This window comes from Ranitomeya imitator, chromosome 1 (genome assembly GCF_032444005.1).
Source record: "Ranitomeya imitator isolate aRanImi1 chromosome 1, aRanImi1.pri, whole genome shotgun sequence".
In the NCBI taxonomy this organism is placed as follows: Eukaryota; Metazoa; Chordata; class Amphibia; order Anura; family Dendrobatidae; genus Ranitomeya; species Ranitomeya imitator.
In genome coordinates this window covers 54,400,640-54,428,494 of record NC_091282.1, presented here as the reverse complement: position 1 = coordinate 54,428,494, position 27,855 = coordinate 54,400,640, and the positions used below count along the sequence as shown (strand labels likewise).

At 48.9% G+C, this 27,855-nt stretch overlaps 1 protein-coding gene across 6 annotated transcripts in view; it reads left to right on the top strand.

Annotated features, from left to right (window-relative positions):
* The window catches only part of DYM (dymeclin), a 328,401-nt gene that overhangs the window by 72,989 nt on the left and 227,557 nt on the right, over nucleotides 1-27,855 (top strand). For all 6 annotated transcript variants that reach the window (XM_069746704.1, XM_069746678.1, XM_069746713.1 and 3 more), the window contains exons 7-8: nucleotides 15,650-15,775; nucleotides 18,523-18,665. In XM_069746704.1, coding sequence (XP_069602805.1) covers nucleotides 15,650-15,775; nucleotides 18,523-18,665 — 269 coding nt within the window. The remainder of the gene's footprint in view (nucleotides 1-15,649; nucleotides 15,776-18,522; nucleotides 18,666-27,855) is intronic.

Below are 27,855 nucleotides of genomic sequence, written 5' to 3'. Positions count from 1 at the left end.
ATTATCTGTATTCTTATTTCTGAGGATATTGTCCCAGTCTACCAGATTAAGGGCATCTCTAAGCTGGTCAAACTTTGCCTTCCTAAAGTTCAGTGTTTTTGTGACTCCCTGACAAGTCCCCCTAGTGAAAGACAGGTGAAACTGTACAATATAGTGTACACTAAGTGTAGTGTCAAGATTCAGCAGTCACATAGCCCCACTACAGATATTCTTGTTCAGCCCGGAGAAGGGAGTGTGTGTGTGCTCGAACTGACAATATAAAGTAAGCATATATCCTTGTAGTGGATTCAGCCCTGTATAACGATCGCACTTTTAGTTCTCTGATGGCTGCCTTTGTTCAGCAGAAACTGACCTTTAATAATCAAAGATGCTAATTAGGTTTTTCAGAGCACCCTGGGTGTGGCCAAGAGGCACAGGACATTGCTCCACCCATTGGTTTTACATGCCCCACCTCCCTCACTGTTGATTGACAGCACTGTGTTACATGGAGTGTCCTCTGTCTGCAAACCTGCCCTGTCAATCACCAGCGAGGGGGGTGGAGCATTCAGGGCGGTTGGGCTGAACAGTACAGTGGGTGTCTTGGTCACATCTGGGGTGCGCTCTTCACCCTAATTAGCATATTAGAATATCCTGCAGGTTTTTCAGAACGGAGGCAGCGATTAGGATCAAGGTGACATTATTATAGAGACTTCATCCCGTACAATGCTGTATGCTTAGTTTACACTGTCGGTTTGGGCCGACACACTCCCTTTAACATCTTTACCCTTGTATAGAGGATAGACCATTTTACCTTAATTCCAGTGGTGGGGACCTCTATTGTATATTCATAGTGGAGTTACTTCTGTAGACCAGTGGTCATCAGCTGCAGGCACTACAACTCCCAGCGTTCCCTGATAGTAGAAGCATGTTTGTGGTCTTGTCAGTCTGCACTTGTTCCTGATGTGTCATATGTACAAGTGTGGACCCCCATGTGTAGCATTAGGGAAGGGGATCCCCCCATAAATGTCACCCCCAGAGAGCACTGTAGAACTGGCTTTGTCTGCAGACATCCTGCCTCCACGGCCCATAAATCCGCTCCTACGTGTCTTCACACTGCAATCTGTGTTCCCTTCAATTTATGTGCCCCGAATACGAGCAGCCGCCCTGGATCTCCTGTGTGGCTGTAATGAATGTATCTCCTGATAAGTCAGATTTACTGAGCGCTGAAAGTGCAATGTGCGAAGAGTCCATTAATAACGTCAGCGGCTGCAGTAACAGAGGCTCCGCCGCTCCTCCTGATAGACTGAAGTCTCAGCGGTGGGAGCAGGAGACAGACTGTCCGGCTCTGCTGACAGCCTCCTGTCCGGCTCTGCTGACAGCCTCCTGTCCGCCAGCAGATAAGAGACCACGAGATCTCCAAGAACGCAGAGCCGGAGCCCAAACTAGGATTACGTTACACTAAACATACCAAAAGCAAAAGGTATAAACACCATTACTCTGACAACATGTCCCGCATGCATGTGCTCCAGATCTACGGACCGCAGATACAGGAGATGGATGACGGCACTACACGTTCCAGCAGGAATGCTGCCCGAGCCATTATAGCACCACCAACCACAAAGTGCGCCCTGAATGCTGCCAAGCAGTTTGGTTATGGGGCCGCTCGCTGCGTGGCCTCTGTATGTTGCCGCTCGCTGTGTGGCGTCTGTACGGGGCCGCTCGCTGCGTGGGGCGTCTGTACGGTGCCGCTCGCTGCGTGGCATCTGTACGGGGCCGCTCGCTGCGTGGTGTCTGTATGGGGCCGCTCGCTGCGTGGTGTCTGTACGGGGCCGCTCGCTGCGTGGTGTCTGTACGGGGCCGCTCGCTACGTGGTGTCTGTACGGGGCTGCTCGCTTCGTGGCGTCTGTACGGGGCTGCTCGCTTCGTGGCGTCTGTACGGGGCTGCTCGCTTCGTGGCGTCTGTACGGGGCCGCTCGCTACGTGGTGTCTGTACGGGGCTGCTCGCTTCGTGGCGTCTGTACGGGGCTGCTCGCTTCGTGGCGTCTGTACGGGGCTGCTCGCTTCGTGGCGTCTGTATGGGGCCGCTCGCTTCGTGGCGTCTGTACGGGGCTGCTCGCTTCGTGGCGTCTGTACGGTGCCGCTCTCTGCCTGGCGTCTGTATGGTGCTGCTCTCTGCATGGCTTCTGTACGGGGCCGCTCGTTGCGTGGTCTCTGTACAGTACTGCTCTCTGTGTGGCGTTTGTACGGGGCCGCTCGCTGTGTGGCGTCTGTATGGTGCCGCTCGTTGCGTGATGTCTGTACGGTGCCGCTCTCTGCGTGGGGTCTGTACGGGGCCTATCGCTGCGTGGCGTCTGTACGCGGCCGCTCGCTGTGTGGCGTCTTGCAGACAGGTGGTGCGCCAATGGACGCTAGTGTCCTCCTCCCCGGCCATGTTACATGCGGCCTGGTGGGAGTAGTTAATCTACCATCCCGCTAATCCTTTTTCCACCCACATCAGTTGGTATGGTCGCTACATCGACGACCTCCTTCTGGTGTGGGCGGGAAATACATTGGATTTTTCCAGATTTGTTTTTGTCTAAACGACCACACCTTTAACTTGAGATTTACGGCTAGTCCGCCATCAAATCATGTTGCACTTTTGGACCTTTGTCTTGTTGGTGATCACATCAGTGGTAACGTACATACATCCCTATATAGAAAGCATCTCTGGTGACACGGCACTGTAATCTGCGAGTTGTCAACCAAAACCTATTACTAGAGATATCCCCTATGGGGAACTTCTTCATGCCAGACACATATGTTCGGGTGAAAGAGATTATGGTAATCGTGGAATTCGGGGTGCGTTAAATAAAGTGAAAACGAAAACTAGAGATGAGATTTTATTTAATACTAGAGCCGCCGCTCCAGGAAATACTTATAGTGTTTGTTCCTGGCTAGTTTAAAAAGAGACATTCTTATTCTTGCCATACTATGATTAAGGGCGTCCTGGACGCCAGAAACACGTACTTTTTTACCCCCGTTTGTCTTTTTTTATGGCCTGTTTGTTTTATTGAGCCACTGGACTTCTCTTCCTCGCTGTCTCCTGGACTTCTCTTCCTCGCTGTCTCCTGAACTTCTCGTGCTCTTTGACAAACTCTTATAACCCATCGTGGTCAAAACAAAATGAGCCGACAGCTCACTGAGAGATCAGATCACAGCTGCCTTTTGAAGTCTATGGAGAAGGCGAGTGGGAGCGCTACTGCTTTCTAAGTGTTCTAGCTAATTTTGGAGCTGGATTCACAGCTGCACTACTCAGTTCTGCTGTATAATGTACTCCATGCTGCTGCTGCATGATCATGATATGCATAGAGACAAGAGAACAGGAATCCCTGATGTCCTTTGTGTGGTGTGAAAAATTTCCTTAAACGACAGATTTTTTGGGGGGCCAAAGAAGAGGGTCTTGCCTGTGTGCCCGTTACTGATGTTTCTTTTCTCCCGGTGTAATTTTCGGTCAATGCTAATGGACGGACAGCTGTACTTCTGCTGTGTCTGATCCAGAATGTTATAATGAGCTGGGATAGATGTGTCCAGGGATGGCCGGTATCACACGGCGTCAATCACCCAGAACTGAGGCCGGTAATTATAGTAACGTCGTATCCGGTGGCAGCGATGTCTCACGGTGAAGATCTTATATTGGGCAGGCCACTTGCAGGAGTAAATGTCCTTTCGTCATGGCCAGCACTGTCTGATCTCATGTACTGGAGGTATCATTAATTTTGTCGGAGACTTTGTCGCTTCTCGCTGTTCTTGATGATGGGGAAAATGACCAGTCGATTGATCTCATCTGTGGCATCCAGTAGAACGTCCATCTCCACGGGACAATGTGTACAAATGAAGCAGATGGACCCTTCTATTCCTTCTTGATTTTCACTGTATTACTCTTTGTTGCTGGCATCAGCGGCCCCAGTGACATTCACCGCCGAGTTCTTGCCCTCTTCCCCCACATGCCAATTGTTTCATAAATGTGAGGTCAAAATACTAGGAAGCAGTCAGCGCTATATATCCTGCATCTGATTGCAGTATATTGTGCGCTCCGTCATTGGCACAGTGCCAGCTATACCACGGCCATCCTGTCGTCAGACCGCCGCTTCCTTCCCATTCTAGTCACTCTTTCCTCAGATCGTGCCTCATTATTGTGAATCGCTTCTATTTTAATATCAGAGAATTCCAGCTTTCCCTTTTACTCTATTTTGGGATGGTGGTGAATGTTACGTTCTCCCGGACAAGTTTCTGGGACTGGCTGCAGTTCCCCCGCACAGGCAGGTGATGTCGCTGAGCGGGGAAATAATCCAGGATCAAACCTAAACTTTCACCAGACACATTTAGTTTTTCGGATCTGCGTTTTTTTTTTTTTTGCCTCTTTATTATTCAAATAGTGATTGTCTTTTTGTTTTTTTTGTTTTTGTTTTCTTTTTGTAGCCTAATTCTTATGCCACTTTTTATTTTGTCAATATTGATGGAAAAGGTAAACTAAAACAAGAAGTGATTTTTTTTTTTCCCACATGTTCCTATATATATTTTTTATTAAGTTTTAAATTGTTCCCGTCAATTAGAATTTTTCCTGTACCCTTCTTTTTTTCTTTTTTTTTTTTTTTGCATTTTTTTTTTCTTCTCTCCTTTCTTTTTTTTTTTTTTTCCTTTCCATTACTTTGCTTTCCTTTAACTAAATGTTCCCCCATAAGGTCTTATCAGACCTTTTTGGGGGCGTTTCATCATTTTAAGCAATTTTTTATTTGTTGATTTCACATCTTATTGAAGCTGATATATTAGACACAGCAACAGAAAATTCTGCCTCCTATCTGCGTTGCTCACATGGATATGACCCAGCAGCTCCAATCGGCACCTGGCAATCATGTGATCGCTGGGTTCGGAGGAGGAAGCACTGTCAGTGCGTCGTAAACTGTATAGACCTAGTGTGCTCAGCTCTGTCTTTACATCGATCAGGAAGGCACAGATGGTAATAAACCACCTTTATTGGGGGTCCAGGTGTGCCTGACCACTGGTTGCCTACTCCTTTATGGCGGTAACCTCGATGATGTCACCGCTCGTCACTGATGCTGCGCTCACAGCAGCACATTCTCCCAGTGGTTCTCAGTCTGGATGGTCACTTCTTGGCACTGTCCAGTTTGAAAACTGTTTATCCCCAGATATGGATTACGGTGTGGGACAGAACGACTCAGAGGTGAGGGATATGGTAATTTTTTGTTTTATTACAGGAGACGAGGGATTCAGTGGAATGGGTGATGACGCGAGTATGGTTTAATTTAGGATCATTAAATGAGTCTGTCATTATTTCAAATAAAGGACTTTATTCTTGCTGTGTATTTATTAACCATGTAACTATAGGATTAGTAATGGATAAGTGTCTTATAGACATCTCTCCATGACTGAGCCATGGGCTTGATATCATCTGTCGATACAAAGGTGACATCAACCCCACAAATATTAACCCCACAAAGCGCTAGAATTTTGCATCTAATAGATGCTCCTTTTCTGGGCAGCTGCAAGCTCCTGTTTTTATGCTCCGGGGTGGGCAATATCAATGGCCCCTTACCAGTCTGAGAATACCAACCCTCAAAGCTCTGCTTTAACTTGGCTGGTTGTCAAAAATGCAGATGGAAAACCTCATCAAATACACACATTTTAAGCAGCTTTTTTTTTTTAGCCAGCAATCTGGATTTTGCTGTAGAAAAATCTGCTGCTAATATTCAACACGTGCACATACTCTAAGGCTATGTTCGGACATAGCGTTTTTGTTGAATTTTTCTATGCAGCCAAAAACCATCTCTCTTGGCAGTAAAACACTGTATTCAAAACGTCCAATTTTTGCAGCATTTTTTACTTTTTGTTGCAGCATTTATAGAGTGCAGAATACATTCGAGCTTTGTCTACAGTATATAGTTAGTGAAGTTAGTTTTATTCACCCCAAAAAAATGCGACAATAATGTGAATATAGCTCAATACAGGATGTAACTCCGGATCAGTAATGTATTTACTCAGTGACTGCACCAGCAGAATAGTGAGTGCAGCTCTGGAGTATAATACAGGATGTAACTCAGGATCAGTAATGTAATGTATGTACACAGTGACTGCACCAGCAGAATAGTGAGTGCAGCTCTGGGGTATAATACAGGATGTAACTCAGGATCAGTAATGTAATGTATGTACACAGTGACTGCACCAGCAGAATAGTGAGTGCAGCTCTGGGGTATAATACAGGATGTAACTCAGGATCAGTACAGGATTAGTAATGTATGTACACAGTGACTGCACCAGCAGAATAGTGAGTGCAGCTCTGGGGTATAATACAGGATGTAACTCACAATCGGTATCTTTGGAGTTGTATTTGAGCCATTTTCATCTACCACGTTTATATGCTGTAACATAGTAACATAGTAACATAGTTAGTAAGGCCGAAAAAAGACATTTGTCCATCCAGTTCAGCCTATATTCCATCATAATAAATACCCAGATCTACGTCCTTCTACAGAACCTAATAATTGTATGATACAATATTGTTCTGCTCCAGGAAGACATCCAGGCCTCTCTTGAACCCCTCAACTGAGTTCGCCATCACCACCTCCTCAGGCAAGCAATTCCAGATTCTCACTGCCCTAACAGTAAAGAATCCTCTTCTATGTTGGTGGAAAAACCTTCTCTCCTCCAGACGCAAAGAATGCCCCCTTGTGCCCGTCACCTTCCTTGGTATAAACAGATCCTCAGCGAGATATTTGTATTGTCCCCTTATATACTTATACATGGTTATTAGATCGCCCCTCAGTCGTCTTTTTTCTAGACTAAATAATCCTAATTTCGCTAATCTATCTGGGTATTGTAGTTCTCCCATCCCCTTTATTAATTTTGTTGCCCTCCTTTGTACTCTCTCTAGTTCCATTATATCCTTCCTGAGCACCGGTGCCCAAAACTGGACACAGTACTCCATGTGCGGTCTAACTAGGGATTTGTACAGAGGCAGTATAATGCTCTCATCATGTGTATCCAGACCTCTTTTAATGCACCCCATGATCCTGTTTGCCTTGGCAGCTGCTGCCTGGCACTGGCTGCTCCAGGTAAGTTTATCATTAACTAGGATCCCCAAGTCCTTCTCACTGTCAGATTTACCCAGTGGTTTCCCGTTCAGTGTGTAATGGTGATATTGATTCCCTCTTCCCATGTGTATAACCTTACATTTATCATTGTTAAACCTCATCTGCCACCTTTCAGCCCAAGTTTCCAACTTATCCAGATCCATCTGTAATCGGCCTTGATCAGGGAGATTTGTGTCCCTCGCTCAGTGCTCCGTGCAGAGCAGGTTGTGTGAGTGCTGCTCTCGCCATTGTACTGTGCAGGTTGTGAGACCCCCTGATACCTTCCATATAGATCTGCCCCTGTCTCCTCTCTTGGTCCCTGTTCTCCTGACAGGTGTCTGTCCCAGTAGAGGAAGGAGCTCTGGTCAGACGTGTGAGGTGCCATAAGTATGGAGGCTGGGGTTGCCTTTATACCTGGTTTCTTGCCCCCTTTGGCAGTGGTTCACTCCCAATGTGGCCCCCAGAGCTGTATGAATGGACCTCCGTGTTTTCAGTCTCCATTCTCCCTGTATATGAGGTACAGAAGCAGAATCTGAGGCCTGCGATTAGTCCGTGTGATGTTGTATTACCTCAGCACTGTAAGTGGGCTTGTGTGGGGTCTTACTTTTGGGGGGGCCCTGTTTCCAGTGAGAGATAATTCACCCTGGGCGAGCCATTTCCATATTGCCGGCCATGTACAGACTAGGCTCCCCATTTCTCTTTTGCGGCGGGGTCTCCGGCAGTGGGACCCTCAGCTATTTTAATTTTGTTACAATTTTGCAGGCCCCCTTCGTCCCGCGAACGTCTGTTATCGAGGGAGAGTTCAGCCGATTTTGCAGGCATGTGACTTTGGCTGACCCTTATCTGTCATGCATTGCACGGTGGGCATATATTGGGGGGTCTCCCCATTCTATTGACTGCGTTTAAAGGGGTTGTGCAAAATTCATGGTTTATCGACCATGTAATATCGGTGGGGGTGCAACGTTAGGCTCTTGTTGAGACCCTAGAGGAACCAGGAATGATTGATGCAGGGTTGGCGCCATCACCTATAACATGAGGACAATGTCTCAGATTGGCAGCGTAATGTTCTGCCACAATTCTTTCACAATTGGTGCAGAATCCAACCAGAGGAGCAGCACTTTTAGACCTAATACTATCCAATAGACCTGACAGAATAACAAATCTGCAGGTGGTTGGGCATCTAGGAAATAGTGACCACAATATTGTACAGTTTCACCTGTCTTTCACTAGGGGGACTTGTCAGGGAGTCACAAAAACACTGAACTTTAGGAAGGCAAAGTTTGACCAGCTTAGAGATGCCCTTAATCTGGTAGACTGGGACAATATCCTCAGAAATAAGAATACAGATAATAAATGGGAAATGTTTAAGAACATCCTAAATAGGCAGTGTAAGCGGTTTATACCTTGTGGGAATAAAAGGACTAGAAATAGGAAAAACCCAATGTGGCTAAACAAAGAAGTAAGACAGGCAATTAACAGTAAAAAGAAAGCATTTGCACTACTAAAGCAGGATGGCACCATTGAAGCTCTAAAAAACTATAGGGAGAAAAATACTTTATCTAAAAAATTAATTAAAGCTGCCAAAAAGGAAACAGAGAAGCACATTGCTAAGGAGAGTAAAACTAATCCCAAACTGTTCAACTATATCAATAGTAAAAGAATAAAAACTGAAAATGTAGGCCCCTTAAAAAATAGTGAGGAAAGAATGGTTGTGGATGACGAGGAAAAAGCTAACATATTAAACACCTTCTTCTCCACGGTATTCACGGTGGAAAATGAAATGCTAGGTGAAATCCCAAGAAACAATGAAAACCCTATATTAAGGGTCACCAATCTAACCCAAGAAGAGGTGCGAAACCGGCTAAATAAGATTAAAATAGATAAATCTCCGGGTCCGGATGGCATACACCCACGAGTACTAAGAGAACTAAGTAATGTAATAGATAAACCATTATTTCTTATTTTTAGGGACTCTATAGCGACAGGGTCTGTTCCGCAGGACTGGCGCATAGCAATGTGGTGCCAATATTCAAAAAGGGCTCTAAAAGTGAACCTGGAAATTATAGGCCAGTAAGTCTAACCTCTATTGTTGGTAAAATATTTGAAGGGTTTCTGAGGGATGTTATTCTGGATTATCTCAATGAGAATAACTGTTTAACTCCATATCAGCATGGCTTTATGAGAAATCGCTCCTGTCAAACCAATCTAATCAGTTTTTATGAAGAGGTAAGCTATAGACTGGACCACGGTGAGTCATTGGACGTGGTATATCTCGATTTTTCCAAAGCGTTTGATACCGTGCCGCACAAGAGGTTGGTACACAAAATGAGAATGCTTGGTCTGGGGGAAAATGTGTGTAAATGGGTTAGTAACTGGCTTAGTGATAGAAAGCAGAGGGTGGTTATAAATGGTATAGTCTCTAACTGGGTCGCTGTGTCCAGTGGGGTACCGCAGGGGTCGGTATTGGGACCTATTCTCTTCAACATATTCATTAATGATCTGGTAGAAGGTTTACACAGTAAAATATCGATATTTGCAGATGATACAAAACTATGTAAAGCAGTTAATACAAGAGAAGATAGTATTCTGCTACAGATGGATCTGGATAAGTTGGAAACTTGGGCTGAAAGGTGGCAGATGAGGTTTAACAATGATAAATGTAAGGTTATACACATGGGAAGAAGGAATCAATATCACCATTACACACTGAATGGGAAACCACTGGGTAAATCTGACAGGGAGAAGGACTTGGGGATCCTAGTTAATGATAAACTTACCTGGAGCAGCCAGTGCCAGGCAGCAGCTGCCAAGGCAAACAGGATCATGGGGTGCATTAAAAGAGGTCTGGATACACATGATGAGAGCATTATACTGCCTCTGTACAAATCCCTAGTTAGACCGCACATGGAGTACTGTGTCCAGTTTTGGGCACCGGTGCTCATGAAGGATATAATGGAACTAGAGAGAGTACAAAGGAGGGCAACAAAATTAATAAAGGGGATGGGAGAACTACAATACCCAGATAGATTAGCGAAATTAGGATTATTTAGTCTAGAAAAAAGACGACTGAGGGGCGATCTAATAACCATGTATAAGTATATAAGGGGACAATACAAATATCTCGCTGAGGATCTGTTTATACCAAGGAAGGTGACGGGCACAAGGGGGCATTCTTTGCGTCTGGAGGAGAGAAGGTTTTTCCACCAACATAGAAGAGGATTCTTTACAGTTAGGGCAGTGAGAATCTGGAATTGCTTGCCTGAGGAGGTGGTGATGGCGAACTCAGTCGAGGGGTTCAAGAGAGGCCTGGATGTCTTCCTGGAGCAGAACAATATTGTATCATACAATTATTAGGTTCTGAAGAAGGACGTAGATCTGGGGATTTATTATGATGGAATATAGGCTGAACTGGATGGACAAATGTCTTTTTTCGGCCTTACTAACTATGTTACTATGTTACTATGTTGAGTATTCCGTGCCCCCTTCTATAAGGTGATGGAGACCCTTCTCCTCGGTGTCCGTTTCTCTCCCATAAAAGAACAGACGCTTGCTTCTTCCCGCTGCCGAGCCCGCACGTCCTACCATATAAACAGCACATTAAGATATAATTACAAGACATTGGAGAGATAGAACATGAAGCTGGGATGGTTTCAGGAGAATGTTTTCTTTGGAGGGAGCCAGCAAGACTTTGGGGCCAAACACCACTTCCTTCATTCCTCCCCCTCTAGAAGTTTGATGATAGCTCTGGGACCATCATCGATGCTCTGACCCGAGCTGCTCAGGAACAGAACACCTAGTCCTGGGTAATAATAATTTAACTTAATTTCTGTCTTTGGAAAAGTGATATTAAATCTTGTTTTTCTGCAAGAACCAAAACATTTTTTTAAAATTGTTCACATTTTTGCCCTTTTTCGTACATTAATCTAGTAGTTGAGTCTTTGCAAAATCTGTTTTGTAAAGAAGAGATTGACCCACCGTAATCTGCTCATTATGGGCCTGTAATGCTAAACAATTAAAAAAAAAAAAAGTGGGGGTGAGCCTTTGTCTCTTTACCGCAAATGGGGGCAGGTCTGTCTTTATGGCAAGTGGGGTGAGCTTTTGTCTCTTTACAGCCAGTGGGAGTAGGTCTGTCTTTTTACGGCATGTGGGGATGGGTCTGTCTCTTTACAGCAAGTGGAGGCTGGCTTTTTTCATTTTACGGCAAGTTGGGCAGGCTTTTGTCGCTTTACGGCAAGTGGGGGCGGTTGTCTATTTGTGGCAAATGGGCTGGGCCTTTGCTCTTTGCAGCATTTGGGGAGCAGGCCTTTGTCTCTTTACAGTAAGTGGGGGCGAATCTATCCGTTTACGGCAAGTGGAGCAGATCTGTCTTTTTTTACATCAAGTAAAGATGGGTCTGTCTCTTTTCAGCAAGTGTGGGCGGGTCTGCCTCTCTATGGCAAGTGGGGGGCGGGTCTGCCTCTCTATGGCAAGTGGGGGCGGGTCTGCCTCTCTATGGCAAGTGGGGGCGGGTCTGCCTCTCTATGGCAAATGGGGGCGGGTCTGCCTCTCTATGGCAAGTGGGGGCCGGGTCTGCCTCTCTATGGCAAGTGGGGGCGGGTCTATGTCTCTATATGGCAAGTGGGGGCTGGTCTGCCTCTATGGCAAGTGGGGGCTGGTCTGCCTCTATGGCAAGTGGGGGCTGGTCTGCCTCTCTATGGCAAGTGGGGGCGGGTCTGCCTCTCTATGGCAAGTGGGGGCGGGTCTGCCTCTCTATGGCAAGTGGGGGCGGGTCTGCCTCTCTATGGCAAGTGGGGGCTGGTCTGCCTCTCTATGGCAAGTGGGGGCTGGTCTGCCTCTCTATGGCAAGTGGGGGCGGGTCTATACCTCTGTATGGCAAGTGGGGGCTGGTCTGCCTCTATGGCAAGTGGGGGCTGGTCTGCCTCTCTATGGCAAGTGGGGGCTGGTCTGCCTCTCTATGGCAAGTGGGGGCGGGTCTATGCCTCTGTATGGCAAGTGGGGGCTGGTCTGCCTCTCTATGGAAAGTGGCGGCGGGTCTATGCCTCTATATGGCAAGTGGGGGCTGGTCTGCCTCTCTATGGCAAGTGGGGGCGGGTCTATGCCTCTGTATGGCAAGTGGGGGCTGGTCTGCCTCTCTATGGCAAGTGGGGGCGGGTCTATGCCTCTCTATGGCAAGTGGGGGCTGGTCTGCCTCTCTATGGCAAGTGGGGGCTGGTCTGCCTCTCTATGGCAAGTGGGGGCTGGTCTGCCTCTCTATGGCAAGTGGGGGCGGGTCTGACTCTTTATGGCCAGTTGGGGTGTGGGTCTGACTCTCTACGGCAAGTGAGGGCGGGTCTGACTCTATGGCAAGTCGGGGGCGGGTCTGACTCTCTATGGCAAGTGGGGGCCGGGTCTGCCTCTCTATGGCAAGTGGGGGCTGGTCTGCCTCTCTATGGCAAGTGGGGGCGGGTCTATACCTCTGTATGGCAAGTGGGGGCTGGTCTGCCTCTCTATGGCAAGTGGGGGCTGGTCTGCCTCTCTATGGCAAGTGGGGGCTGGTTTGCCTCTCTATGGCAAGTGGGGGCGGGTTTATACCTCTGTATGGCAAGTGGGGGCTGGTCTGCCTCTCTATGGCAAGTGGGGGCTGGTCTGCCTCTCTATGGCAAGTGGGGGCTGGTCTGCCTCTCTATGGCAAGTGGGGGCTGGTCTGCCTCTCTATGGCAAGTGGGGGCTGGTCTGCCTCTCTATGGCAAGTGGGGGCGGGTCTGCCTCTCTATGGCAAGTGGGGGCTGGTCTGCCTCTCTATGGCAAGTGGGGGCGGGTCTGCCTCTCTATGGCAAGTGGGGGCTGGTCTGCCTCTCTATGGCAAGTGGGGGCTGGTCTGCCTCTCTATGGAAAGTGGGGGCGGGTCTATGCCTCTATATGGCAAGTGGGGGCTGGTCTGCCTCTCTATGGCAAGTGGGGGCTGGTCTGCCTCTCTATGGCAAGTGGGGGCGGGTCTGCCTCTCTATGGCAAGTGGGGGCTGGTCTGCCTCTCTATGGCAAGTGGGGGCTGGTCTGCCTCTCTATGGCAAGTGGGGGCTGGTCTGCCTCTCTATGGAAAGTGGGGGCGGGTTTATGCCTCTATATGGCAAGTGGGGGCAGGTCTGCCTCTATGGCAAGTGGGGGCTGGTCTGCCTCTCTATGGCAAGTGGGGGCTGGTCTGCCTCTCTATGGAAAGTGGGGGCGGGTCTATGCCTCTATATGGCAAGTGGGGGCTGGTCTGCCTCTCTATGGCAAGTGGGGGCGGGTCTGCCTCTCTATGGCAAGTGGGGGAGGGTCTGCCTCTCTATGGCAAGTGGGGGCGGGTCTGCCTCTCTATGGCAAGTGGGGGCTGGTCTGCCTCTCTATGGCAAGTGGGGGAGGGTCTGCCTCTCTATGGAAAGTGGGGGAGGGTATATGCCTCTCTATGGCAAGTGGGGGCTGGTCTGCCTCTCTATGGCAAGTGGGGGCTGGTCTGCCTCTCTATGGCAAGTGGGGGCTGGTCTGCCTCTCTATGGAAAGTGGGGGCGGGTCTATGCCTCTATATGGCAAGTGGGGGCTGGTCTGCCTCTCTATGGCAAGTGGGGGCTGGTCTGCCTCTCTATGGCAAGTGGGGGCGGGTCTGCCTCTCTATGGCAAGTGGGGGCTGGTCTGCCTCTCTATGGCAAGTGGGGGCTGGTCTGCCTCTCTATGGCAAGTGGGGGCTGGTCTGCCTCTCTATGGAAAGTGGGGGCGGGTTTATGCCTCTATATGGCAAGTGGGGGCAGGTCTGCCTCTATGGCAAGTGGGGGCTGGTCTGCCTCTCTATGGCAAGTGGGGGCTGGTCTGCCTCTCTATGGAAAGTGGGGGCGGGTCTATGCCTCTATATGGCAAGTGGGGGCTGGTCTGCCTCTCTATGGCAAGTGGGGGCGGGTCTGCCTCTCTATGGCAAGTGGGGGAGGGTCTGCCTCTCTATGGCAAGTGGGGGCGGGTCTGCCTCTCTATGGCAAGTGGGGGCTGGTCTGCCTCTCTATGGCAAGTGGGGGAGGGTCTGCCTCTCTATGGAAAGTGGGGGAGGGTATATGCCTCTCTATGGCAAGTGGGGGCTGGTCTGCCTCTCTATGGCAAGTGGGGGCGGGTCTGCCTCTCTATGGCAAGTGGGGGCTGGTCTGCCTCTCTATGGCAAGTGGGGGCTGGTCTGCCTCTCTATGGCAAGTGGGGGCTGGTCTGCCTCTCTATGGAAAGTGGGGGCGGGTTTATGCCTCTATATGGCAAGTGGGGGCAGGTCTGCCTCTATGGCAAGTGGGGGCTGGTCTGCCTCTCTATGGAAAGTGGGGGCGGGTCTATGCCTCTATATGGCAAGTGGGGGCTGGTCTGCCTCTCTATGGCAAGTGGGGGAGGGTCTGCCTCTCTATGGCAAGTGGGGGCGGGTCTGCCTCTCTATGGCAAGTGGGGGAGGGTCTGCCTCTCTATGGCAAGTGGGGGCGGGTCTGCCTCTCTATGGCAAGTGGGGGCTGGTCTGCCTCTCTATGGCAAGTGGGGGAGGGTCTGCCTCTCTATGGAAAGTGGGAGCGGGTCTGCCTCTCTATGGCAAGTGGGGGCTGGTCTGCCTCTCTATGGCAAGTGGGGGCTGGTCTGCCTCTCTATGGCAAGTGGGGGCTGGTCTGCCTCTCTATGGAAAGTGGGAGCTGGTCTGCCTCTCTATGGAAAGTGGGAGCGGGTCTATGCCTCTCTATGGAAAGTGGGAGCGGGTCTGCCTCTCTATGGAAAGTGGGAGCGGGTCTGCCTCTCTACGGCAAGTGGGAGCGGGTCTGCCTCTTTATGGAAAGTGGGGGGCGGGTCTATGCCTCTCTACGGCAAGTGGGGGCGGGTCTATGCCTCTCTATGGAAAGTGGGAGCGGGTCTATGCCTCTCTACGGCAAGTGGGAGCGGGTCTGCCTCTCTATGGAAAGTGGGGGGCGGGTCTGCCTCTTTATGGAAAGGGGGGGCGGGTCTATGCCTCTCTATGGAAAGGGGGGGCGGGTCTGCCTCTCTATGGAAAGGGGGGGCGGGTCTATGCCTCTCTACGGCAAGTGGGAGCGGGTCTGCCTCTCTATGGAAAGTGGGGGCTGGTCTGCCTCTCTATGGAAAGGGGGGGCGGGTCTGCCTCTCTATGGAAAGTGGGGGCTGGTCTGCCTCTCTATGGAAAGTGGGAGCGGGTCTGCCTCTCTATGGAAAGTGGGAGCGGGTCTATGCCTCTCTACGGCAAGTGGGGGCTGGTCTGCCTCTCTATGGAAAGTGGGGGGCGGGTCTGCCTCTCTATGGAAAGTGGGGGCTGGTCTGCCTCTCTATGGAAAGTGGGGGGCGGGTCTATGCCTCTATATGGCAAGTGGGGGCAAGTTTTTAGCTCTTTACAGCTAGAGGGTAAATATAATAGCAGTTCCAGGAAACTGTCTTGGCCATATCACTTGTTTTGCTGTAGTTTCTGCCACTGACTATACCGAGGGTGAAAATCTAAATGTTAGAATCCGTTTTGGACACGGCTCACCTGTACAGGGTGCGCTAATCTGACCTTTTTTCTCTTTCAGTGATATCACATACAGCATCCTACTGGAAGCCGTCACTGCCCTCGTTGTGCTCCTCTCCTACCAGCTCTTCCGGAAGGAGATTATCCATGAAGGTGTCATCCAGAAATACTTGCTGCAGGGCCGATGGTACGTCGCCATTTATATACATTGTGGAATTTGGTTGCATAAAAGTCGTTGTGTTGCTGCAATGTGTAACTTTGTGGAAGTGAATGTAATAATGCAATTTTTCCCAGATATCATCATGTAGCCTGGTGCTGAAGCTTACAGTGCCGGCAAAAAAAATCTTTACACTTGCGCAGCAAAAAAATAACTTTACATATAAAATCCACATCATAATTTCACTTTTTAAAAGTGTACACAATGGGGGACATAATAAAAATCTGTCTAATATTAAAGCTGGCTTTGTTGTATATATCAACCAATCAACGCTCAGTTTTCACTTCTCTGGTAAAGCGAAAGCTGCACTCTGATTGGTTGTTATGTGCAGCTCAGCCAGTTTTGCTATTAGGCAGTCTTTTATTATCTCCCTCAGTTTTTTATTATCTCCCACAATGGGTCGAAAGAAGCTTAAAATGGAAGAGAAATCCCGTGCCTTGTCTCTGCTCGAGAAGGGGGATTCGGTGATTGCTGTAGCTAAGAGATCTGGGAGTGTCAAGAGAAGCAATTTATCAGCTGAAGCGGTCGGGGGGCATCATTGCCTCCTGGGATGGTACCGCAGAGGAAGTGAGGCTCTGGAGCACCTAAGAAGACTTCACCAAGGACTGATAAGCTTCTGAAGCATGAAGTGATGTCACATCCTTCTATAAGTACCCTGTGCTCCTCCAGAACATCACAACTAGGACAATTCGTCACTGCCTGCAGAAGGACCTGGGGCTACCAAGCTGCCGTGCCACAAAGAAGCCCCTGCTCACAGCAGCAATGAAGGAGAAAAGGCTTGTAAGAAATATCAAGATTGGACATCTGAAGAGAGGAGGAAAGTGATGTTTAGTGATGAGAACACTCTCAGGCTGGTCAGGGGAGGCTCAAAGGTCGTGCGTCGTCCGAGTACCGTGTCACGGTATGACCCAAAATATACAGGACTAAAGGAGGTGCTGAAGACACTGTGGGTAAACATGGACTCCACATACTTAGCCAGCCTTTCTGAATCCATGCCTAAACGACTGCAGGTGGTGATAAAATGTAAGGGTGACATGACAAAATACTAATTGTAATAAAATATCCACAATGAAACACTTGAATCCACTTGAATATTAAGATTTTGTGGTTTCATTGAACTTGTAAAGATTATTTTTGCCGGCACTGTATGTGCACCTCTGAATCCCATTTCACAATTCACATTTTTAACTAATCTATGTAATAGTTGAGCCACTGTGTACATACATCCTGTATTATACTCCAGAGCTGCACTCACTATTCTGCTGGTGCAGTCACTTTGTACATACATTACGTTACTGATCCTGAGTTATATCCTGTATTATACTCCAGAGCTGCACTCACTATTCTGCTGGTGCAGTCACTGTGTACATACATTACATTACTGATCCTGAGTTACATCCTGTATTATACTCCAGAGCTGCACTCACTATTCTACTGGTGCACTCACTGTGTACATACATTACATTACTGATCCTGAGTTACATCCTGTATTATACCCCAGAGCTGCACTCACTATTCTGCTGGTGCACTCACTGTGTACATACATTACATTACTGATCCTGAGTTACATCCTGTATTATACTCCAGAGCTGCACTCACTATTCTGCTGGTGCAGTCACTGTGTACATACATTACATTACTGATCCTGAGTTACATCCTGTATTATACCCCAGAGCTGCACTCACTATTCTACTGGTGCACTCACTGTGTACATACATTATATTACTAATCCTGAGTTACATCCTGTATTATACTCCAGAGCTGCACTCACTATTCTGCTGGTGCAGTCACTGTGTACATACATTACATTACTGATCCCGAGTTACATCCTGTATTATACTCCAGAGCTGCACTCACTATTCTGCTGGTGCAGTCACTGTGTACATACATTACATTACTGATCCTGAGTTACATCCTGTATTATACCCCAGAGCTGCACTCACTATTCTGCTGGTGCAGTCACTGTGTACATACATTATATTACTAATCCTGAGTTACATCCTGTATTATACTCCAGAGCTGCACTCACTATTCTGCTGGTGCAGTCACTGTGTACATACATTACATTACTGATCCTGAGTTACATCCTGTATTATACTCCAGAGCTGCACTCACTATTCTGCTGGTGGAATCACTGTGTACATACATTACTGATCCTGCGTTACATCCTGTATTATACCCCAGAGCTGCACTCACTATTCTGCTGGTGCAGTCACTGTGTACATACATTACATTACTGATCCTGTACTGATCCTGAGTTACATCCTGTATTATACTCCAGAGCTGCATGTATAAGGATTAGTACAGGGTAAGTAATGTAATTATACAGTGACTCCATCAGATGAATGAGCGCAGCTCTGGAGTATAAGCTTGCTTTATTCATCTTTTTAGTGACCTGTAGAGCAGTACAGTTGCTGTTCCTGTGGATAATTTGGGAGAATAGTGTAAAACTAATTTTTACTTAATAGATTAATATACAGTAAATATAACGTGTCCCTTCCAGGACAGCAGCCGTGCCCTCGGCCCATCCGTCGCTGACCGCCTGTCTGCCCCCTCTCGGCTCCTGATGTGATTGCACAGCTCATTATGGCTCCCATCTCCTCAGCATTTCTGTGATAGGCCTGGATAGAATAATGCCAGAATCCCCTCTGTGCTCCCCCGAGCAATGCTCCGGCTGTCGTCTTCCTCTTACTTGTGTCTCTTCTTCCTCCCTGCAGTCTTCCTTACACGAGCCGACTGGTGAAAACATTGCTGTATAACTTCATCAGACAAGAGAAGAGCCCCCCACCGGGGTCCCACATCTTCCAGCACCAGGCGGAGGGGGCTGGTCTACTCTATGGCTTGGCCTCCGGTGTGGCAAGTGAGTGTTGTTAATGTGCCTTTATATTAGGGCCGGTGATGAGCGCGCCCGCCGGACAGTCCTGGTGACCAAGCAATGATATTTGGAAAAGCCATGAGAAGTGCACCAGGGCAACGTGTCCGCCAGACACTGTAGGGGGCGCTGCTGGTTTTTGGATCTGACATAAGATTATTTTGACAGTGATTGCTTACGATGAGGACCTGCCCGACAGGTCTAGGGAGAAGTGGCCACCCAGTGCCTTCATATGACTGTGCTGTGCCTGGCGTTACAGCTCTGCTGATCCATGATTCCTCATCCACAGGCGCGGGTGTCAGACACTGGCTGTATCATCGCAGCCAAGTATGTTTTACTGTAAAACGTTGTGGAGTTTGAAAGCTTTTTGTGGACTATGCCTGATGGGTGACAGGTCCCCCATGGATTGTATCTATATGCTTTCCTTGATTGACAGTTCGCTCTCAATACACACAAATAGGAAGAGAACTGTCACTCTTGGGAAGCAGGGAGAAGTCACCAGGGACTGGCCGCTTGGACTTGTCACCCGTCTGGCGTTTAAGGTTTAGTCTTCCTTGCTCTGCATCGTTTCCCAGTAAAACATTTTTCACTGCTCATTGCGTAAAAGTATCCGTGTCTTCTAGTTGACGAGTTTGCGCTTACAAGCTCCTTTCAATAGGGCTGATGAACATTTCTCCATGCTGCTTTTATTCCTCTGCACTCCTATATGCTGCAAAGCCAAAGCTGCCGATGCTCACAGCACAACGGGGCGAGCAGATTCTGCCGGCGGTGCTGATCCAAACTAGCAATCAGGAGCACACTACCCCCCTCCGACAAGCGAAGCTGGGAGGTAGGGGAGCAGTCTACTCTGGTAAACTAATAATGAAAACTACATTTTAAAGGGATTGTCCACTACTAGGAAGACTTCTTGATCTAAATATTTGGCCCGATAAAATAAAAAAGCTTATACTCCCCTCCTGTGTCGGCGCCGTTAGTGATGTCAGCACTCACAGTCACGGAACTCCCGTGTGGTGGTGTGACATGTGACCCCCGGTGCCCATTCAGCCCTGGCGTCACTTTCTCCGCACTGATGGGGCCAGTGACGCCTGCGCTGATTGGGTGCCGGGGTCACGTGTCACAATGACCGCATGAGAGTCCCGGGACCGCGAGTGCCGACACCACAGAACGGCGCCAGCACAGGAGGTGAGAAAATGCTTTTTTTATTTTATCAAGGCTGAGCGTGGGGTATGAGAAGGGGATATCCCAGTATTGGACAACTTCTTCTAAAGATCAGTGGGGTATGAGCGGGCGGAGGCCCATAATCCTAGTAACGCGCCATCTTATCTTTGAGTTTTACCCCCATTGATGGAACAAATTATTGATTGGGGGCCAGTACTGGAATGAAATGGGTACCAGTGCGGACGGAATTTACTTCATAGGGTGTAGTGAGATCAGAATTATGGAGGCCGTGTGCTCTGCGGGTGGGGATTTTCTTGTTATAGGGATTTCGCTTGACGGGAAAAAAAAATTGCAAAATCCCCTGGGTGATTAACGAGCATTTCAAAACTTTTTAAGTGTTGAATGTGGCTTAAAGGGATAACGTACAAGAGTCTTTTATGGCATCTCCATAGCTTATGCTTTAAATGTCTGCGAGGCGCAGGAGGCACCGATCTCCCATTCTGACCAGTATTTGGCCACCATGAAGTCAGGAGGTGCCCACACAAAATCTCCATGAAAGCGAAGCAGAAGAAATGTGAGCAGACATGTGATGAGGATCCCTCGCTCCTCCCGATCGGGCGCCCTGCTTACAACGTCCAGCGACCAGATCTTGGCATTGAAGATTTATAGAAGATCATTTTCCACTTTCCTCAATGTCAGGATGATGTTGTCTGGATGTTATACTCGTTGGTGACTGGTAGGGGGCGCTGGCTGCACACGGCAGTCTCTGCACCCCCGGCCTGTGTCGCAGCGTTCCTGCCATGTCTATTATGTGCCGGTGTTTATCGCCTCGCACAGTTTATTTTGGCCTCCTGCTTAGAGAATCTCATGAAATGTCCCCGCGCCGCCTCTGTGATTTATTTCTTAGACCTTTTATCCTTTTTTTATTCGTGTAATCACGTAATAGCGAGTGCGATCCCACATTTTCCTCCATTGCTCGGAGACATCATGGGCAGAGCCGATCTATTCCTGCGCTCACACCCTCTCACTGATAGCGTCCTGGCGACACTTTGTAGGACTTCTTCTCTCTCGGGGAGCGATCCTCCGGCCGCCATGTAACCCCTTCTGGTCTGGATCGTTTCCTCCCATTGATTATCAGGGGTCCGGCGTGCGAGTATGACCAGGGGCAGCGTATCTGCACGGAGTTTGCATGTTCTCTACCCGTGTTCTCCCAGAAACTTTACATGCATGGTCATTTGGGAATTTTAGACTGTGAGCTACAATGGGGACAGCACCAATGTGGGCGATGACCTCGTGGTACACCACTGCGGAATATGGCAGTGCTACGTGCATAAAATAATGCGTGCCATTATGAGCCATGCAAAACTGCGCCTCCCTTATGATCGGACTCATGGTCTTACAGGTGGAAAGGCTGCTTCATTGCAATATTAGAGGTCACAGAGATGTCCAGGCATCATTGAGCACGGACCGCCAGTTACTTACTGCTGCATGCCCGCCTTATAGAACTATAAGAAGCCGTCCCGCTCAGGTCTGGAGTCCGCAGCCAGTCCGTGCATTGTGGTCCCTGCATGGACCTCTGCGTGAGCCCATGGACAGTCTTGTAAGGGAGCAGTGGAGAGACCGCAGCGGCACAAGGGCTGCTAGGGTCAGAGGCCGCTGTGTGTGAACATAGTCTGATACATTGATAGTTTGGGGATTTTTTTGCCCAACGAGCAAGCGTAAGAGCCCGCGCTCCTGATCATTAGCGCTTGTTCTTCAGCTGATCCCATCCTTTATGTGGCCCTATGGAATAATATTGCCGTAAGCAGCACAGGGGATTTGCCGCCGGCAATGTGAAAACTGATTGAGTGATCATTATCCATCGTTTACCTCCTTACAGTTTTCTTTCACAGACAGATTGGCCCCGGTGTGCCTGGTATGGGCCCTGGCGTGCCTGGTATGGGCCCCGGCGTGCCTTGTATGGGCCCCGGCGTGCCTGGTATGGGCCCCGGTGTGCCTGGTATGGGCCTCGGCGTGCCTTGTATGGGCCCCGGTGTGCCTGGTATGGGCCCCGGCGTGCCTGGTATGGGCCCCGGCGTGCCTGGTATGGGCCCCGGTGTGCCTGGTATGGGCCCTGGTGTGCCTGGTATGGGCCTCGGCGTGCCTTGTATGGGCCCCGGTGTGCCTTGTATGGGCCCCGGTGTGCCTGGTATGGGCCCCGGTGTGCCTGGTATGGGCCCCGGTGTGCCTGGTATGGGCCCCGGTGTGCCTTGTATGGGCCCCGGCGTGCCTTGTATGGGCCCCGAGGTGCCTGGTATGGGCCCCGGCGTGCCTGGTATGGGCCCCGGTGTGCCTGGTATGGGCCCCGGTGTGCCTGGTATGGGCCCCGGCGTGCCTGGTATGGGCCTCGGCGTGCCTTGTATGGGCCCCGGTGTGCCTGGTATGGGCCCCGGTGTGCCTGGTATGGGCCCCGGCGTGCCTGGTATGGGCCCCGGCGTGCCTGGTATGGGCCCCGGTGTGCCTGGTATGGGCCCTGGTGTGCCTGGTATGGGCCTCGGCGTGCCTTGTATGGGCCCCGGTGTGCCTGGTATGGGCCCCGGTGTGCCTGGTATGGGCCCCGGTGTGCCTGGTATGGGCCCCGGTGTGCCTGGTATGGGCCCCGGTGTGCCTTGTATGGGCCCCGGCGTGCCTTGTATGGGCCCCGAGGTGCCTGGTATGGGCCCCGGCGTGCCTGGTATGGGCCCCGGCGTGCCTGGTATGGGCCCAGCTGCCCTTTGTTGGACGAGGCTGCACCACCACTAGCTCCTCTACTATATAATTGTCTAAGGGTCACTTCCGTCTGTCTGTCCTTCTGTCTGTCTGTCACTGATATTCATTGATCGCGGCCTCTGTCTGTCATGGAAATGCAAGTCGCTGATTGGTCTCGCCAGCTGACTGTCATGGCTGCCACGACCAATCAGCGACGGCCACAGTCCGATTAGTCCCTCCCTACTCCCCTGCAGTCCGTGCCCGGCGCCCGCTCCATACTCCCCGCAGTCAGCGCCCGCGCCATACTCCCCGCAGTCAGCGCCCGCGCCATACTCCCCGCAGTCAGCGCCCGCTCCATACTCCCCGCAGTCAGCGCCCGCTCCATACTCCCCGCAGTCAGCGCCCGCTCCATACTCCGCGCAGTCAGCGCCCGCTCCATACTCCCCGCAGTCAGCGCCCGCTCCATACTCATCGCAGTTACCGCTCACACAGGGTTAATGCCAGTGGTAACGGACCGCGTTATACCGCGGGTAACTCATTCCGTTACCGCCGCTATTAACCCTGTGTGACCAAGTTTTTACTATTGATGCTGCCTAAGCAGCATCAATAGTAAAAAGATGTAATGTTAAAAATAATAAAAAAATTTAAAAACCTGCTATTCTCACCTTCCGTAGTCCGACGATGCGCTCACGCCTGCTGCCAGCTTCCATTCCCAGAGATGCTAAGTGATCTGGGTAATTTCGCAATGCATCCTTGGAATGAAAGATGTCGGTAGCCGCACGCGCATCGCCATTGGTTCGCTGGATCCCGGCGGGTGAGTATATAACTATTTTTTATTTTAATCATTTTTTTAAGAGGGGATATGGTGCCCACACTGCTAAATACTACGTGGGCTGTGTAATATACTGCGTGGCTGCTATATACTACCTGGCCAGTGTTAGATACTATGTGGGCTGCGTTATATACTACGTGGGCAGTGTTATATATTACGTGGCTGCTATATACTACGTGGGCAGTGTTATATACTACGTGGGCAGTGTTATATACTACGTGGGCAGTGTTATATACTACGTGGCTGCTATATACTACGTGGGCAGTGTTATATACTACGTGGCTGCTATATACTACGTGGGCAGTGTTATATACTACGTGGCTGCTATATACTACGTGGCTGTTATATACTACGTGGGCAGTGTTATATACTACGTGGCTGCTATATACTACGTGGGCAGTGCTATATACTACGTGGGCAGTGTTATATACTACGTGGGCTGCGTTATATACTACGTGGGCTGCGTTATATACTACGTGGGCAGTGTTATATACTACGTGGGCAGTGTTATATACTACGTGGGCAGTGTTATATACTACGTGGGCAGTGTTATATACTACGTGGGCAGTGTTATATACTACGTGGGCAGTGTTATATAGTACGTGGCTGCTATATACTACGTGGGCAGTGTTATATACTACGTGGACAGTGTTATATACTACGTGGGCAGTGTTATATACTACGTGGCTGCTATATACTACGTGGGCAGTGTTATATACTACGTGGGCAGTGTTATATACTACGTGGCTGCTATATACTACGTGGGCAGTGTTATATACTGCGTGGCTGCTATATACTGTGTGGGCTGTGTTATATACTACGTGGCTGCTATATACTACGTGGGCAGTGTTATATACTACGTGGGCAGTGTTATATACTACGTAGGCAGTGTTATATACTACGTGGGCAGTGTTATATACTACGTGGGCAGTGTTATATAGTACGTGGCTGCTATATACTACGTGGGCAGTGTTATATACTACGTGGACAGTGTTATATACTACGTGGGCAGTGTTATATACTACGTGGCTGCTATATACTACGTGGGCAGTGTTATATACTACGTGGGCAGTGTTATATACTACGTGGCTGCTATATACTACGTGGGCAGTGTTATATACTACGTGGGCAGTGTTATATACTGCGTGGCTGCTATATACTGTGTGGGCAGTGTTATATACTACGTGGCTGCTATATACTACGTGGGCAGTGTTATATACTACGTGGGCAGTGTTATATACTACGTGGGCAGTGTTATATACTACGTGGCTGCTATATACTACGTGGGCAGTGTTATATGCTGCGTGGCTGCTATATACTGTGTGGGCAGTGTTATATACTACGTGGCTGCTATATACTACGTGGGAAGTGTTATATACTACGTGGGCAGTGTTATATACTACGTGGGCAGTGTTATATACTACGTGGCTGCTATATACTACGTGGGCAGTGTTATATACTGCGTGGCTGCTATATGCTGTGTGGGCTGTTATATACTACGTGGGCTGTGTTATATACTACGTGGCTGCTATATACTACGTGGGCAGTGTTATATACTACGTGGGCAGTGTTATATACTACGTGGCTGCTATATACTACGTGGGCAGTGTTATATACTGCGTGGCTGCTATATACTGTGTGGGCTGTTATATACTACGTGGGCTGTGTTATTTACTGCATGGCTTATATTAACGCATCGGGTATTCTACAATATGTATGTATATATGTATGTATATATGTATGTATATAGCAGCCACATGGTATATACCACAGGCCACGTAGTACTCCTATATACTACGTGGCCTATGCTATATACTATGTGGCTGCTATATACATACATACATATATACATACATATTGTAGAATACCCAATGCGTTACAATCGGGCCACCATCTAGTTTCTTAGGGTACCGTCACACAGTGGCATTTTGATTGCTACGACGGCACGATCCGTGACGCTCCAGCATCGTAACAATATCGCTCCAGCGTCGTAGACTGCTGTCACACTTTGCAATGTACGACGCTGGAGCGATAATTTCATGACGTATGTGCGATGTAGAAGCCGTTGGTTACTATGCGCACATCGTATACAATATCGTGCACACCTTTGTTACACCATGCGATCATGCCGCCACAGCGGGACACTAGACGAAAGAAAGTTTCAAACGATCTGCTACGACGTACGATTCTCAGCGGGGTCCCTGATCGCAGGAGCGTGTCAGACACAGCGAGATCGCTGGAACGTCACGGATATATCGCTGGAACGTCACAAATCGTGCCGTCGTAGCGATCAAAATGCCACTGTGTGACGGTACCCTTATATTTATGTGCTGACGGAAAACTCATTAAGGACTTTCTTGTCTTTTTGTCTCTGTGTGCTGAGAATTTCCCGCATACGGAATTTATTTTTGAGCGTGGAGGACGAGCCAGACGAGCCTGATCTCGGAGCCTCCTCCGTGTGCCGCACACAATTAGCTCTGTCCTCGCTCTCCCCATTGTTTCTCTGCCAGCTGTTTCACATTTCAAACGCTGTCCCTTTTAAAAAAAAAAAATGTGTTTTCCATGGCATCTGTATTCGGCTGCATTCCTCTGCTGGGTGGCGCCCCCTGAGGGCGTTCTGGGGTATTTCATCCATAGTTCCGGTTCTAGAGACGGGCGACTTTGATGAGAAATGGATCCGCAGTGGTCGCTTTACTTTCGGAGCTGGCAGATAGGAGGGAGTGGGATGCCAATATCTAGACAGCCGGCGAGAGATGGTTCAGACTATTATTCTAGGGAAAGCTGGGTGACCCCCGATATAGATGTCTGGATGGCGTCCCCCACTGTACCCAGGCTGATAAATAAAATCTACCCACAGGGTTACCCCGGACATCTGACATTCGCCGGGCTTTCACATCGCTGCAACTGGACAGAATCGGGAGATCTTAGGATTATATGTAGGTCTTTAACTTGGTTATTTTTTTACCATTTGCTGTTTTTTTTTTTAGCTCCATTTACTCACATGATCAGTGAGGCCTGCTGATCTGCATTGGAGCCTGAAATCCAGCTGCTGTCCCATCCCTCATACTTTACACTGCAGCTCTGCTTGCTCAGGTTTCCTGCAGCCTAGATGTTCAGGCTCAGCAGGAAGCCGCGAGAAGTGGATCTGAATTACATTGCAGCAAGATCTCACTATTATATATTATTATTATAGACCACAAGAAAGTGAAGCCGCATAAAGATCGTCGGGTACCTGCGGTGCACCGACTGCGGGACAACGACAACGAGACGGGACCTGAACAATGCGGATCCGCTAATAAGGCAAATACTTTAGGGCTCGTGCACACCACCGAATTTCTCATACTATCCAATGTTTTCACAAATAGCTCCCGTACCTGCCCTGAGGTCGCCCCTGACCACGCTCATTGGACTACTTTTGAGATGCTGAGAATACAGTCGTGTGAAACTAATTTTAACGGAACAGTAACGACTGAAAATGCAAAAAAAAGAGAACATATCCCAGCATTCCCTCCCTTACTGTTCTATATTTTTAAATTTTATTTTGTCCCTTATTACATTTAAAACCGAAAAATATAGAAAGAAATCTTCTATGAGGGTCTCAAGAGAAGAGAACTGGCTGCAGCAGGAGCCTCTCCCCTTTTTGTCTCTTCTGCCATAGGACAAAATATTGATAATCCCGACCTCCATGGTTAATGAAATGAGGTTTTAACTGATTTTGAAGATTTCTTTAATCCTGCCGAGGCCTTTTTAAAGTAATATTTTAGCCATTCCCTAAACACCCCCCAAAAACCCCCTTTAAGTTGAAGACCCCAAAGATGAATTGATATGGTTCATCATATGTCGCCGAGCGTTGATTCTTTTCTGGAGGACCCCCTGAGAACAGTCCGAGGTCTGGCCGTGCCTCGCGCCTCTCTGGTGCTTCTGCATCGGACTAACCTTACCCCCTGACGTCAGACACGTGCGGCTCATTCCTCCAAATTGTTCTTACTCCAAGTGTCAGATGGGTGTTTCCAGTTATCGGAGCGGAGCTCGTTAGCGCACAATACCCCGTGATCAATGCGATCCTGTTATTTATAAGTCGTGGAAAGTCGCCATGGCGGTCAGATGGTGGTTACATGTCAGGGCCTGCAGCGACGCCCGCCTTCATCCAGATGACTTCCAGATATCCGAGAACGATCGCTGGACACGGCGTCTGCGCCCGTGGAGGAGGGCGTTACGGCAGGGCGGATTGTACTCGTGCCTCTACTCTGTGGGCATAACATTGGCAGCAGTTTTATGAAAAAGCAAAAAAGATAATTTAAGTTTAAAAGAAATCCAAGAGCAAAATGTGCTCCCAAAATGAACCTCTTTATTTAGTTTTTAAAATTTGAATCTCTTAAAAATGAAAAAAAAAAAAACCATATTCGGTATGTATTAACCCATAGAAAAAAATATTTTGACCAATTCCTCCCAAAAAACAAA